The 13,493-nt window shown below is 42.2% G+C and overlaps 1 protein-coding gene across 1 annotated transcript in view; it reads right to left on the bottom strand.

The window, feature by feature from the left end:
• Positions 1–13,493, bottom strand: part of npr3 (natriuretic peptide receptor 3) — a 92,811-nt gene that overhangs the window by 18,960 nt on the left and 60,358 nt on the right. Inside the window, exon 5 of the mRNA XM_088009165.1 lies at positions 81–175. Coding sequence (XP_087865291.1) covers positions 81–175 — 95 coding nt within the window. The remainder of the gene's footprint in view (positions 1–80; positions 176–13,493) is intronic.

Genomic DNA, 13,493 nt, shown 5'->3' with positions numbered 1-13,493 from the left:
ACTAACCTTTACAATCTTTTATATCTAAGGACTGATACAAGGTACTTTACTTTCTAGGGATCTTTAAATATTTTAATTACCTCATAGTTACCTGCTTCAATGTTGGTCATTGCCATCAAAGAGAAATCGCCGACTCTATCACCATTGACATCTATGGATACCTGGCCAGCAATTCCTATTCATCACCATAAAAAAATAGAAATCATATGAAATACCTTAGTGTTAAAACTAAGTACACCTTATGTCAGTTATAGGGTTATTAATGATCTAGTCTTTACTAGGAACCTTGTGTAATAAAACCAGCAAAAATACTAATGTTTGTACTCAGGATTTTTGGGTTTGGTTTTGCTTTTCATCAGGTTTCAGTTCACGTTAGGTTAGCCTTTCATGGTCATTTTAGTATTATTTTGATGTAAATTATTTTGGTTTGTATGGTCTTGGTTCTTGCTTTCCTTCATTCAGTTCCCTTGTAGTGTTTCCTGTTATGTTTCTTAGTTATTTCGTCAGTCTAGTTATTCTTATATGTCCGATTCTATGTATATCTTCCTTAAGTGGTCCTAGTTAGGTTATTTCTTTAATCCTTGTCATGTTGGGTTCACGTCTTTTAGCCCACATACCGAACACAATCAGGAGAACAGGAAATCTGATAAATAAAGTTTATTTTAACAATGATGAAATATGAGATTTTGTGGTTCTTGTCCTGTAGATGGGAAGCCAGGGTCGTCAGAACTCTGAAGGCAGTGGGAGAGAGATGGTGAATAGATGGCAACTTGGACAGGTTGAATTCTGATTCAGTGGAATGATCTTGGTGAAGTGGAGTTTCCGCCAGGGCAAGACTTGTGTGTACTGTGGTCTCTGGGGTTGTAGTCCCTTTGCAGGGGGTTCCTGAGACGATCCAGGTTCCGGTGATCTTGACAGAGAGTTCTTTGGAGGTAGATGGAAAAAGCTGGTGGTGGAGGGTGGACAGGTAAGTTCTTGTGAGGAAAGGCAAGAAGTGGTTCGATTGCCTGCTGTGAAACCTGGAGCTGTCAATGATTCCTCAGTCAGAGGGACTCGGGCAACCAATGTGTAAAATCCACGGCGCCAAGAGGAAACACCTGAGGGAGAGGCGACAGGAAAATATTACTTGAGAACAATCTTTAGATAACTCAAAGAGCGGACTCAGAGGGGCTCAGAGTACCATAACTGGCAAACACTCAGGCGTCGAAGTGCTGGCAGCCATTCCTCACATACTCCAAGATGACGAGGTGATTGATCACTTGTGCACTGAATCCAGACAGCAGGCACATCCTCCAGGTAAGTGCAGCCTCTTGGCACCATCTAGTGGATGATAAGGGAAGCAGCAGAGAAACAGCAAATCCCCACAAAGAGCCAAAACCCCAGTTTCCAGCAATACCTCCACCCACTCAATGACTGCCACCTGGTGGCCCAGAAGAGCGTGAAGGAAGAGAAGAATGGTAATCAGTGGTAAGCGAAGAATAGATGATCCAGGGACCCAAGAACGCTCTTCCAGGCCATAGCCATCCCAATCGATGTGGTATCCATGACCTCGTCGATGGGAGTCCACGACCCGGTGAACTGTGAAAGCTGGGTGCCCATCTATGTCTCAGGTGGGAGGAGGGGGCTTGGAAGGAGGGCAAAATGTGCTGGTCTGAACAGGTTTGACTTTGTAAACCTGGAACATGCAATGGATGCAAATTGATGATGGGAGGCGGAGACAGACTGCGGTAGAACTGATGACCTTTTCAATTATGTAGGGACCGATGAACATGGGGGAGAGTTTTTTTGGACATGGAGTTAAGAGGGATGTCACGTGCAGAAAGCCAAACCTTTTGTCCAGGTGAATACTGTGGGGGAGGTGTTCTCTTGCGTTCAGGATAACGTCAATTTTGTTTAGCGGTGTGATTGAGGGCAATGATAGTTCTATTCCAGATATTTTTGCAGCGGCGGATGTAGTGTTGAACAGATCTCACAGAGATCTTTTTCATCTGAGAGAAACAGTGGTGTTTTCCCTCAGATGAAAAATGAAACCAGGGAAATAAGGAAAAGAAATGTGAGTGTTATGTGAATATTCAACTGAGGGGATGTACTGACTCCAATCAGACAGAGTACTGGAAGTGAAGCATCTGAGGGTGGATTCAAGTTCTTGATTCATGCGTTTAAGTCGGTCTATTAGACTGGGGATGCTAACTGGATGAAAGTGTGACTTTAGCTTCCAATGCTGAACAGAAATGTCTCCATACATGGGATGTGAATTGTGGACCACAATCAGAGAAGATTTCTTGGGGAATGCCATGTAACCATAAGACATGCTGGAGTTGAGCAGTCTGGAAGGCTGTGGGGAGTTTTTTGAGCATGACGAGATGACATGATTTAGAGAAACAGTCAATAATTGTTAGGTGTCAATAATTGTTAGGTTATGGTCATACCTTTAGAAACTGGGAGCCTGGTGACGAAGTCGATTGAAATGTGTGACCAGGGGTGCTTGGGGATGGACGGAGGTTGATGTGATGAAGTGAGCTGAGAATTTAGCGGAGTGGACCCAATAATGAATTAAACGGGCTCGGATGGAACTGAGGATGAAGACCTTGTTGCGAGGGACTGAGTCAGGGAGAGGTTCAGATTGTTGAGCTTGACGGATGAGATCTTTGATTTCCCAAGTGAAGGCTATTATACAATTCTGCCTTTGTTTTATTGTCCATAATTCACGGGAGTTGGATGTTTTATCGGATTCTTTACTAAATATTTAAATTCTTACAAAAAGTCATGAAATGTACAACCAAAATCAGCAGGTGTAGGAAACCTTGCTTCTACCCAGTCTAATGCTCGGCCAGTCAAAAGTGAAATTATGAAAGCTATCAGCATCATCATGAGAAAAACTTCTAGGGGAATGATAGAGAGCATTGTAGAAGGAAACCCTTATATCAGTTTATCACCTGAAAGTAGATGGACGGACTTCGGAAAATGTGGAGTGGACCGGTGGTTGTGGACCGGTGGTTCTGGACTGGGAGCAGGGGCAGGAGCTGAAGCTGGGGTCTGTTGGAGAGAGCTTTGTAAAAACTTAGACAAGTCTTTGAGGCATGGTTAGTTTCGGCTTGGCTAGCACCCAAGTCTTGTAAAGCGATTTCATGAGATTGAATTAGAGAATGTTGTTCTGCCATACTTCTCCTGAGAACATCTGTGACTGCAGGCCTGAATGTTCTGTCATGTTGGGTTCACATCTTTTAGCCCCCATATATAGAACACAATCAGGAGGACAGGAAATCAGATAGTTTATTTTAGCAATGATGAAATATGAGATATTGTGGTTCTTGTCCTGTGGAAGGGAAGCTGGGGTCATCAGAACTCTGAAGGCAGTGGGAAAGAGATGGTGAGTCAATGGCAACTTGAACAGGTTGAATTCTGAGGTAGTGGATTGGTCTTACTTTGTGAAATAGTGAGTTTCCGCCAGGGCGCGAAATACTGTAGTGTCTGGGGTTGTGGTCTCTGCATGGGGTTCTTGAGATGATCCTTGAGTGATCTTGATGGAGAGTTCTTTGGAGGTAGATGGAAGAGGCCTGCGGTGGAGGGCGGACAGGTAAGTTCTTGTGAGGAAAGGCAAGGAACGGTTCGATTGCCAGCCGTGAAACCAGGAACTGTCGATGATTCTTCAGCTGAGGTGGAGAGGGTCTCGGGCAACCAGTGGGTAAAATCCACAGCATCATGAGGGAAACACCAGAAAGCCAGGAACTCTGGCTGCACAATGGGCAAAATCCAAGGCACCATGAGGAAAACACCCAAGGGAGAGGTGACAGGAAAATATTATTTGAGAACAATCTTTAGATAACTCAAAGAGCAGACTCCATCAGAGTACCATAACTGGCAAACACTCAGGCGTCAAAGTGCTGGCAGGCCGCTCCTCATATACTCCTAGATGATGAGGTGTTTGATCACAGGCACGCTGAATCCAGACAGGAGGCACACTGTCTGGATTCAGACAGGTAAGTGCAGCCTCTTGGCACTATCTAGTGCAAAGGTGTCAAACTCCAGCCCTGGAGGACCACTGGCCTGCAAGTTTTAGATGTGCCTCTGCTGCACCACACCTGAATAGAATAATTAGATCATTAGCAAGGCTCTGCAGAGCTTATCCTCACAAGAAGGGGGTAATTAAGCCATTTCATTCAAGTGTTTTGTACCTGTGGCACATCTAAAAACTGCAGTACAGTGGCACTTGATGACTGGAGTTTGACACCCCTGATCTAGTGGATGACAAGAGAAGCGGCAGACAAACAGAAAATCCCCACAGAGAGCCAAAACCCCAGTTTCTAGTTGTTCCCTATTTCAGCTCCCTTGCAGTGTGTCTAGTTTTCTTATCTAGTTACTGTAGCAGCATAAATCGTACGCTGCCACTTCAAGGCCAATTTTGGCTGCTGCATATAAGCAGGTCTCCACCTGTCATGAGGTTGCTTGCATCATGCCATTGTCTCCATCTGCTTCCTTCGTTTGTTAAATTGTGCTGGGTAAGGGTGGCTGTTTCATTGTTTGTCAGGTTTAATAGTAGCCATTAATGCAAACTGGTCTGATCTGTTTAGCCTTCTTTGCTGCACCTCCAACATCTGGACGGATCTGTCCATTTATGTGTTTGCTGGCGGGAAGGTAAGGGCTAGCCTGGCTAGGTAACATCCATCCCCTAAAGCCTTTACATAGCATTTTGTTATAGCTGCACTGCGGATCTGTTTATCTGGCAGTGTGGTAAGTGTGGTAAGCAGCTGCTGTAAGTTATATTTTCCATCAGCATTGTATTAATAATCTGCTCTATTTTCTTTTGTCTTCTGATGAGTCTCTAATCAGCATTACACCTGGATTGACACTCGCTGCTGTTTTGCCTGTAAAGAAATGTTTTAAAAGACCAACCTGAGCTTTCCTCTGCTGCCAGTAGCATTGATGGCACTACTAATGGGATAAAGTGCAATATTATAGTTCTACTGTATCACTGTTTTACTATTGTTTCATGTTTGTCTTTCTTTTAGGGCAGGGGTGTCCAAAGTCGGTCCTTGAGGGCCGGCATCCAGCATGTTTTAGTTCTCTCCCTGGTGGTAGTAACAACCTCCTCAGCAAGTCAGTGTTCTGCTTAGGTCTTCTAATGACCCATCATTTGATGCAGGTGTGTAAAACCAGGGAGAGAACTAAAACATGCAGGATGCTGGCCCTCGAGGACCGACTTTGGACACCCTGTTTTAGGCACTAAGGCTTCTGTGGTGGCAGTGATGACCCCTGGTGGCAGTGTCTTGCCTTGTATGTTTTGAGGAAGCACCTGTGTTTTTGTAGTGTCCGGGGTGATCCCTTTTCTTCACTGGATGTTGCCCCTTTCGTCACTACTTTCCCCATTGGTAAGCCTCAGTTTCCTTTGAAATTTTAACATTTTATTATAATTAATTTTGTTAAAAATGCATTCACTGTTTTTACCATTCAATTTCATGTTGTTAGTTTAAAAACATATTGAAGTTTAATAAATTTTTTAGAACTTTCTGAATCTCTTCTCATTTCCAGCAGAACTTACCTGTGTCCTCATTACATTTTCCTGGAGTTATTCCAGGTGGCATTGTTGGTTTCCCATTTGGTAAACTTTAACATCCTACATTTGGGTTTCATAATAAAGAAAATCCACCCCAGGTTGCCACACTACCTTAGGTATAGTTCTGTTATGTCTGCATCCATGCCCCATCTTCCTTTAGTAATTCTAGTTAGGTTATTTCTAGCTCCCCCTTAGCTAGTTTTATTATCTCGTCACTTTAGGTTTAGTTAGTCTTTTTGTCTGAATCTATGTCCGTCTTTCTTTAGTGATTCTAGTTAGGTTATTTCTTTGTTTAGATCCTCTAGTTAATCTAGTTCTATGTTCCTTAGTTCTTATTGTTGTTAGATCATCCTTGTTTCTGTTTAGGTTTGGTTATGGTTTTCCTCATGTCTATCATGTTTATCAGGTTCGCTTTACTCTTAGTGTGTCTTCAGCATTAGAAGTATTTTCAGCTCTCTGTTTCCTCCCTTTTGTTTTCCCCAGCAGATCTTCTTTGCTTCCCTGTGCCGCCTTCTCCCTGCCCCTCAGCTAGTTCCTGTGCCAACTACTCACACCTGCAATCAGTTATCTCATCTAGCTAGACCTATTGTGTCTTTTACTGCCTTTCCATACTTAAGCTTCTCTATCTCAGTCACAACTCGCCTGTCCGTCTCATCACTATGCTTGTCATTTTATTCGTCACTACCCTTGTTACCATCCCTGGATTACCTGTTGTTCCTTCCTGTTTCCAGTTTGCTTTGCGTTTTGGATTTCCTTGTTTCCCCTGGATTTTGGATTTTATGTTGATTGATTTTCTTCATTAAAATATCCACTTATTCTACGTCTACAGCCTGCTGCGTTTGGGTCCACTTCTACACTCATGATAGTTTTACCTCAAGTAGATTAGTTTGAACATTTCTAAACAAAACACAGTGATTTCTGTTCAAAATATAATAGCAATCTTTAAAATAAACAATCTTTCCCTTTTTCTGTGAAAAGGAAGTTTTAAAATTTGTCAAAGTACTGCACTTCATAATTTTTTGAAGCACCTAATGTACAAGCTTTGGGTTACGGTTAGTTGATTGATTAGTTAAACATGTTGGCCTATTCTTGTAGTTTTCCTATTAACTAAAATATTGCTCTTCATGATACGCCAAAACTCATAATTAGTTCAAAAATATAAACGATAAACGTCATGGTTTTGGGAATTCTTTCTGCCCATACACAGAACACTTAAGGAAACTAGATAGGAAAATAATAAAGTTTATTATAAAATAAAAAAGAATAATGTCTTATGCATCTTGTCCGAGGTTCAGGAAATTATGTAACTGGAGCAGGCATGTGGAGAGGGAGGGGCTTGGGGGGCTTGAGCACCTGCCCCTTTTTGCTTCTTGCCTCCAAGTGCTTTTTTGGTATTATTATTTCCTAAACCCTCTTCTGACACATAAATAACATGTACTAAAATTATTTGGTTTTGTGTTGGGGTTTTTAACCCTCCGGTCACCTTGTTACCTTTGACCTTTTGCCCGTGACGCATGATGCAATTGCCTCTCACACAGTGAGATAAGGCGGCTAACTGGAGCTCAACGTAGCGAATGTTCCAGATTACAGAATTGGTTTTGGTGAATAAAAAAAAAACGGTTTTGGTGAATAAAGTGGAGTAGACTTGTCAGATGACGGAAAACGTTGAACGTTGTATCGTTTCTGCTTCAGCATGGAGTAGTGGTTTAAGCAGAGAGGTAATGAAATACAGTAGACACTGACAGGCCTCTGCGTCTGCCTTTCTCTGAAGAACTACTGAGTGGGAGGAGACAGCCAGGTGAGGAAAAACTGTTCTTATCTATTGATTCAGTATTTTTATCATACACACATTAGGCTGTTGTTGATGTCCTATTAGCTAGCTGCTAGCTATCGACTTTGCTAGCAAAGCAAGATAACTAAATTCTTTAGTATTGTTTATGCAATAGGGGCATATCGCCCTTCCAAAACCTATCATCTCCATAATGGATATATGTCTTCTAATTTCCTTTGCTGCAAAACATTGAACGTTGTATCGTTTCTGCTTGAGCACGGAGTCGCGGTTTAAGCAGAGGGGTATTTATTCTTGAGGCATTTATTCAAGCGTTAGGTAAATGTATCTTGAAGGAGAATAGCACTTAAATAAAAGTCCAACATTCATTTAAAATTAAAAATAACTCACCCTGAATTACCATGATAGATAATAATGTATGTAATAAAAGTGTGTCATTAATGAAGGTGGAAAAAACTCAATCCAGACTATAAGTAAGTTTAGGGTCTGGTTCGCAGAGTATGCAGTTAATTTTTTTCCCAATTAGTCAATAAAAAAAAAAAAACTAACCTCAGTTAAGTAAAATAAAATTGTAATCAAAACTTTTGGAATTGCAATGATTTCTTCTTTTTTAAACAAAAGGTTTTGTTTAAAAAACCTTTTTAAATTAAATAACTCATTTTTGTCTCGTTAACTTAAAAAGTTATTTGCCCAACAAACTTTTATTTGCACACATTACAAATCTTTTGTTGCGATTTTAGGCCCTGCCTCAACGTCATATGAGAATCACAAGCAAAACGTTGAGTCAAACAAAAACTTCAAAATAGCAAAAAAAGATTTATGACAAGCGCAAATAAGTTTGTTTTGCAAATAATTTTTTCACTTCATGACACAAAAATGTGTAATTTTAATTTTAAAACAAGTTTTTTTTAAGGAAAACTCAGTAGGCTTTTCTCATGGTGACATCCATCCATCCATCCATTTATTTTCTTCCACTTATACGGGGTTGGGTCGCGGGGGTAGCAGTTTAAGAAGGGAGGCCCAGACTTCCCTCTCCCCAGCCACTTCTTCCAGCTCCTCCAGGGTAACCCCAAGGCGTTGCCAGGCCAGCCGAGAGACATAGTCCCTCCAGCGTGTCCTGGGTCTTCCCCGGGCCTCCTCCCGGTGGGACGTGCCCAGAACACCTCACCAGGGAGGTGTCCAGGAGGCATCCTTACCAGATGCCCGAGCCTCCTCAACTGGCTCCTCTCGACGTGGAGGAGCAGCAGTCCCTCCCGGATGGCCGAGCTTCTCACCCTATCTCTAAGGGAGAACCCAGCCACCCTGTGGAGAAAACCCATTTCGGCCGCTTGTATCCGTGATTTCGTTCTTTCGGTCATGACCCATAGCTCATGACCATAGATGGGGGTGGGAACGTAGATCGACCAGTAAATCGAGACATTCACTTTTTCACTCAGCTCTCTCTTCACCACGACGGATCGGTACAGTGCCCGCTTCACAGCAGACACTGCCCCAATCCGCCTGTCGATCTCCCGCTCCCTTCTTCCCCCATTCGTGAACAAGATCCCCAGATACTTAAACTCCTCCACTTGAGGCAGGACACACCCCCTGATATCTATCATTGTTAATGCATGGTGACATGCATTAACAATTCAATTTTTGCTTTTGTTTTTTTTTCTGCAGTTAAAGTTTGATGCAGCTCTGCTTTCCTGAATGGACCATCTTCATCTCCACTGCAAGTGTAGCAAACAGGCAGCTCTTTTTTATAGATTACAGTCACTAAAAGGTTGTATTGTGCCCTTGTTTATATTTTTAATAGTGTAATTCTGTAAAGACAAAATATGTCTGGTGGTCTAGTTCTGATTTACATATCTTGCTAAATTGCGGGTTTGAATATTGCAATACTTTCCTATAACAAAATAGACCCGCTGAAAGAAATTACTAATAAAATATCTTACATATGCATAGTTGTATGCTCTACATAGAGATTTTCCTTAGCTTTGATTGTATACGTCACGATTTTGTAATTTATCATTGTTTATTAAACTCTGAAAGCTGTGTGGCTTTGTTAATATTCTGTCCTAGTATGTGGTTAAATGTGCCCTTCTTTTTTTGACCACCTGCCTCTTTAGTGGTCTCTGCACGGCCCTGAACTGGAGCACTGAAAGTGAAGCAGGGAGAAGGTGAATATCTGGGTGGATTGTAAATATTGTGAAAAATGTTCTTCGTGACAGAGGTCTGTCAGGGGAGATGAGTGGAGCATGATTTGAGTGGGGGTTAACAGTTCCATGGAGTGGTCTTCAAGGAGCTGCAGGGTGAGTGATTGTTGGAGGGCGGACAGGTTTGAATAAGACAATGAGTAAGAGGAGCGAAGCTTTGCCAGATGAGGAACTGAAGCCAGAAGATTTATAACGGCAACCACAGACCATAGCAGATCAGGAATCGTGTGAAGGTACAGTGGGTCCTTTTGATGGTGGGATTGGTGCTATTGCAGACAGCACACGACAAAATCTCTCTTGTGATGTCGTTGGACAATGTGAGCCAGCAAAACATGCTTTTTGCACGCCACTTTGTTGCGTCAAAACCTAGGTGTCCTTTATGTATGTCTTTGTGCAGAGATTGTGGAATAACAGCTTTCTGGCCTTTCATTATGATGCCATTTTCTACAGTTAGCTCATCTCTGTAAGGAAAGAATGGGCGCAGAGCAGGCTCCAATTGTCTCTCTTTGTTCGGCCATCCTCTCTGTATGACGACGGCTAGGTGCTGAGTCACCGTGTGTTCCCTGAGTTCTTACAGTCGGGCTGTTGAAATATAGCTCACCAACATGACATTGAAGGTTTCATCTTCAAATGGATTCTGCGGGGTGTAAGGGTTTGGAGCTCTCGATAGTGTGTTCCCTTTTTTGTACACTAACCTGATGTCAAAGCTCTGTGGTCTGAGAAGCATCCTCTGGAGATGGGCTGGTGAGGTGTGAATCGGCTTTTTTTGGATGCTGAGCAGGGGCTGATGATCTGTTTGCACAATGTCTTGCTTTCCATGGACATAGTCTTTGAACTTAGTACATGGAAACACAACAGCAAGTAGCTCCTTTTCTATCTGAGCATACCGTCTCTCTGTGTCCATCAAAACATGTGATTCAAAAGCAATAGGTTTTCCATTTTGCATGCAGGCACCTCCTAGACCAAAACAGGATGGATTGCATGTCAAAGTGATGAGCTCAGCAACTTTGTAATAAGCAAGAACAGGTGGGGTGGTCAGACATTATTTGAGACGGTCGAAGGCTGTTTGATGTTGGGAAAACCAGCACCATGCAGTTTCCTTGTGGGCCAATATGTTCAGAGGGGCTGCAATGTCACTGAAGCTGGGAATGTACTTGGCAGGGTAATTGGCCATGTCAAGGAAATGTTGCAGTGACGTTTTCTTGGCAATGTCACTCCCAAGGAAACGCTGGGACAGACATGTTGGTGGATGGCAGAGGTCTTCGCAGGATCAGCCTTGAGACCTTCCTTTGTAAAGATGTGACCGACGCAGTGCACTTCACTCAAACGAAACTTGCATTTGTGTGGGTTTAGTCTCAAGTTAACTTGTCTGACACGTTTCAGTACTTTCCTGAAACGTGTCAGACAAGTTAACTTGTCTGACACGTTAGACAAGCCAGGTTGCGACCACGATAATGATGTCAGTCAGAATGACTGAACAGGGAAGCGCAGTAAACAGCTGTTACATGGATTGCTAGAAAACTTTGCTAGCTGAGTTAATTCCAAAATGTAGTCAGCAGTGATGATTTGTTTGTCGAGACACACTCGCCAAAACGAAATTTCATCAACATGATGAGCTTCAGTACTTCGTTTGACGTTTTCCATGTCTGTGCTTGCTTGAAAACCGAGTAGTGGTTGTACATCCTTGTCTACTATAAAGAAGATCAGTGAATGAAGTTGATCTTTGAAATCACATAGCAGTGTGACCACACCGCTAGTTTGAATTCTAACCATGTGCAACCAGGTTAGGTGGATCTCCGTACCCCATTTGTTACTCTCTTAAATGTGTGGAGGGATAACACGTTGCATTTTGCTCCTGTGTCAACTTTAAATTCAACGAGAACACAATTGATGTGCATGGTGGCACCTTCCTGCTTAATATCGATTTGGTGTGATGCTGTCAACCTCGATGCCGCCCACATAGAAAGTCATAGAAACTCTAGATGTAGAGTTGACTGTTCAATGGCAACTTCATGTACTGTCTGTCTGTATGTCCTCTTGCCAGGATTTGATGTTTGCCGTTGCAGCAGTTTTTGCAATGGTTCATTTTCCTGCACTAATGGCACTGGTTGAGACCACCTAATGCATTTTTCTCTTTTTGCAATGTGAGAGCCTCTGTAATTATTGCAGTCAGCTATAATATGTGGCTGGGGCCTAGGTCGTTGTTGCTGTTTACTGGAGAATTTTACAGCATCAACCGCGTTAGCTTGGCTAGCTAATCTTTTGCTTCCCTCCTATGTCATTTCATGAATGTGGAAGATTGAAGCCGTTTTTACCAGAGTTAAAAGGATCCCCGACTAATTGAACATGTTGGCCTAAATATGTTGCAATTTTGATATTACTTTAAAAAAATTGCTGTTTTCGATATGTCAGAACTCATAATTAATTCAAAAATGTACATCTTTTGTTATATTTTTCACCCATGGAGGTCGCCATTTTTTCACCACTGGGTTGATGACTCATAATGGTCCATTCTGTACTGAAGTCTACAGAGTAAACGCTGGAATGTTAACTTTACCCCAGTAGTTGTTTATCATAATGCGTTTGACTGGTGTCATTTTAGATAATGCCACACTGTGCCACACTATCGGCTTTGATAAAAAATAAAAATTGAGACAGAATCTGGATAATATCCCACATGAAAGAAAGGAGAGCGTAGTGCGAGAGCCAGAGTGGAACACAACGAATCACCTAATCTGGACCCTGGACATTTCTCCACAACACTTTGAGCCATTTATACCAGCAGAACCAACAAAGGCTCTAACAGCCAACGTTACGGTAGCGTTAAGGTGATCGCTACCTTAATGAGCTAAAAATAAATGCAGTGCTGCCGCTGAGACAGACAGAGCTGGAAGCTCTTTGAGATGCTAAGAGGAGCTATGCTGCCTGCTGTATTGACATCACCATCAACCAGGTCCATGGAGGTCCGGTGTCGATGGAAATTAAGTCCGGCGTGGCTGTTACCACTGCACCGAACTCTAAGCAGCACAGCTGATGCTGAACCGGACACAGCGCTACAGACGCTGGGAGAAACGTCAAAGACAAGCAGCACTAATGGAATTATTACTGCTGGAAATGCTAATAGAGCTAGGTCATTGGTACTGTAAAACCACTATGACACTGAATGAAGTTCAGTGTCATAGTGGTACTGTAACACAGGGTGTTACAGTAACAGTAACACCCTGTTACTGTTAAGAAAATAAATTTAAGATAAGCTAGTTTTAAAACTTAACATGTCTTGATTCAAATGGCCTAAATTGTGGTTTTAAATCAGTAACGTATTCTGGCCTATTGACCTTTATGTTACCTGTAGTTACAGCAGATGGTTTGCTAGGATCGTTTGAACTGCCTTTTGTCTGTGTGGGAAAACAATACAGTGGAAGTTGTAGCTTTTCACACTCATCTGTGAAAAGCCGTAAACACGGTAGGAGTTCCTGGCTTTAGAGATGGTCAGAGATAGCTCCTGGATTGGATGAGCAAAGATACGCCTTATTTGAATAAATTAAAGATAAGAATACGCCTTTTACTATAAAACTTTCTACACAGAAGTAACACATTAGATTTGCTCTTGCAACTTCTCCAAAGACGTCTTTGCTTTTTATTTGTCGTTTCCATCTTTTGTCTTTTTCTCTCTCAGGTAAATTCATGTGTTGTTTGTGCTCTGAGGTTTCTGATGTTATGTGATGTGTTTGTCTGGTCATAGTAATGCATCTGTCTTGAATAAATGCTGATTATTGTAACGCTGTTATCTCTGTGTGATCTCAGTCTTTGCGCACAGCATTTTTCTGAACCCGGGCATAAGAGAGGATTTAACGAGTCAAAAGGTTTTTAAAGTTCAAGAATTTTTCCTCTCTTTTAACATTACCTAACTGGACACAGAGCTACAGAAGTACTTACCGGATCACACAGTCCA

This window comes from Poecilia mexicana, unplaced genomic scaffold, assembly GCF_051168715.1.
Source record: "Poecilia mexicana isolate PSO_F unplaced genomic scaffold, ASM5116871v1 scaffold_9, whole genome shotgun sequence".
NCBI classification, from domain to species: domain Eukaryota; kingdom Metazoa; phylum Chordata; class Actinopteri; order Cyprinodontiformes; family Poeciliidae; genus Poecilia; species Poecilia mexicana.
The sequence above is the reverse complement of the archived record's forward strand: the minus strand, read 5'-3'. Positions and strand labels throughout refer to the sequence as shown.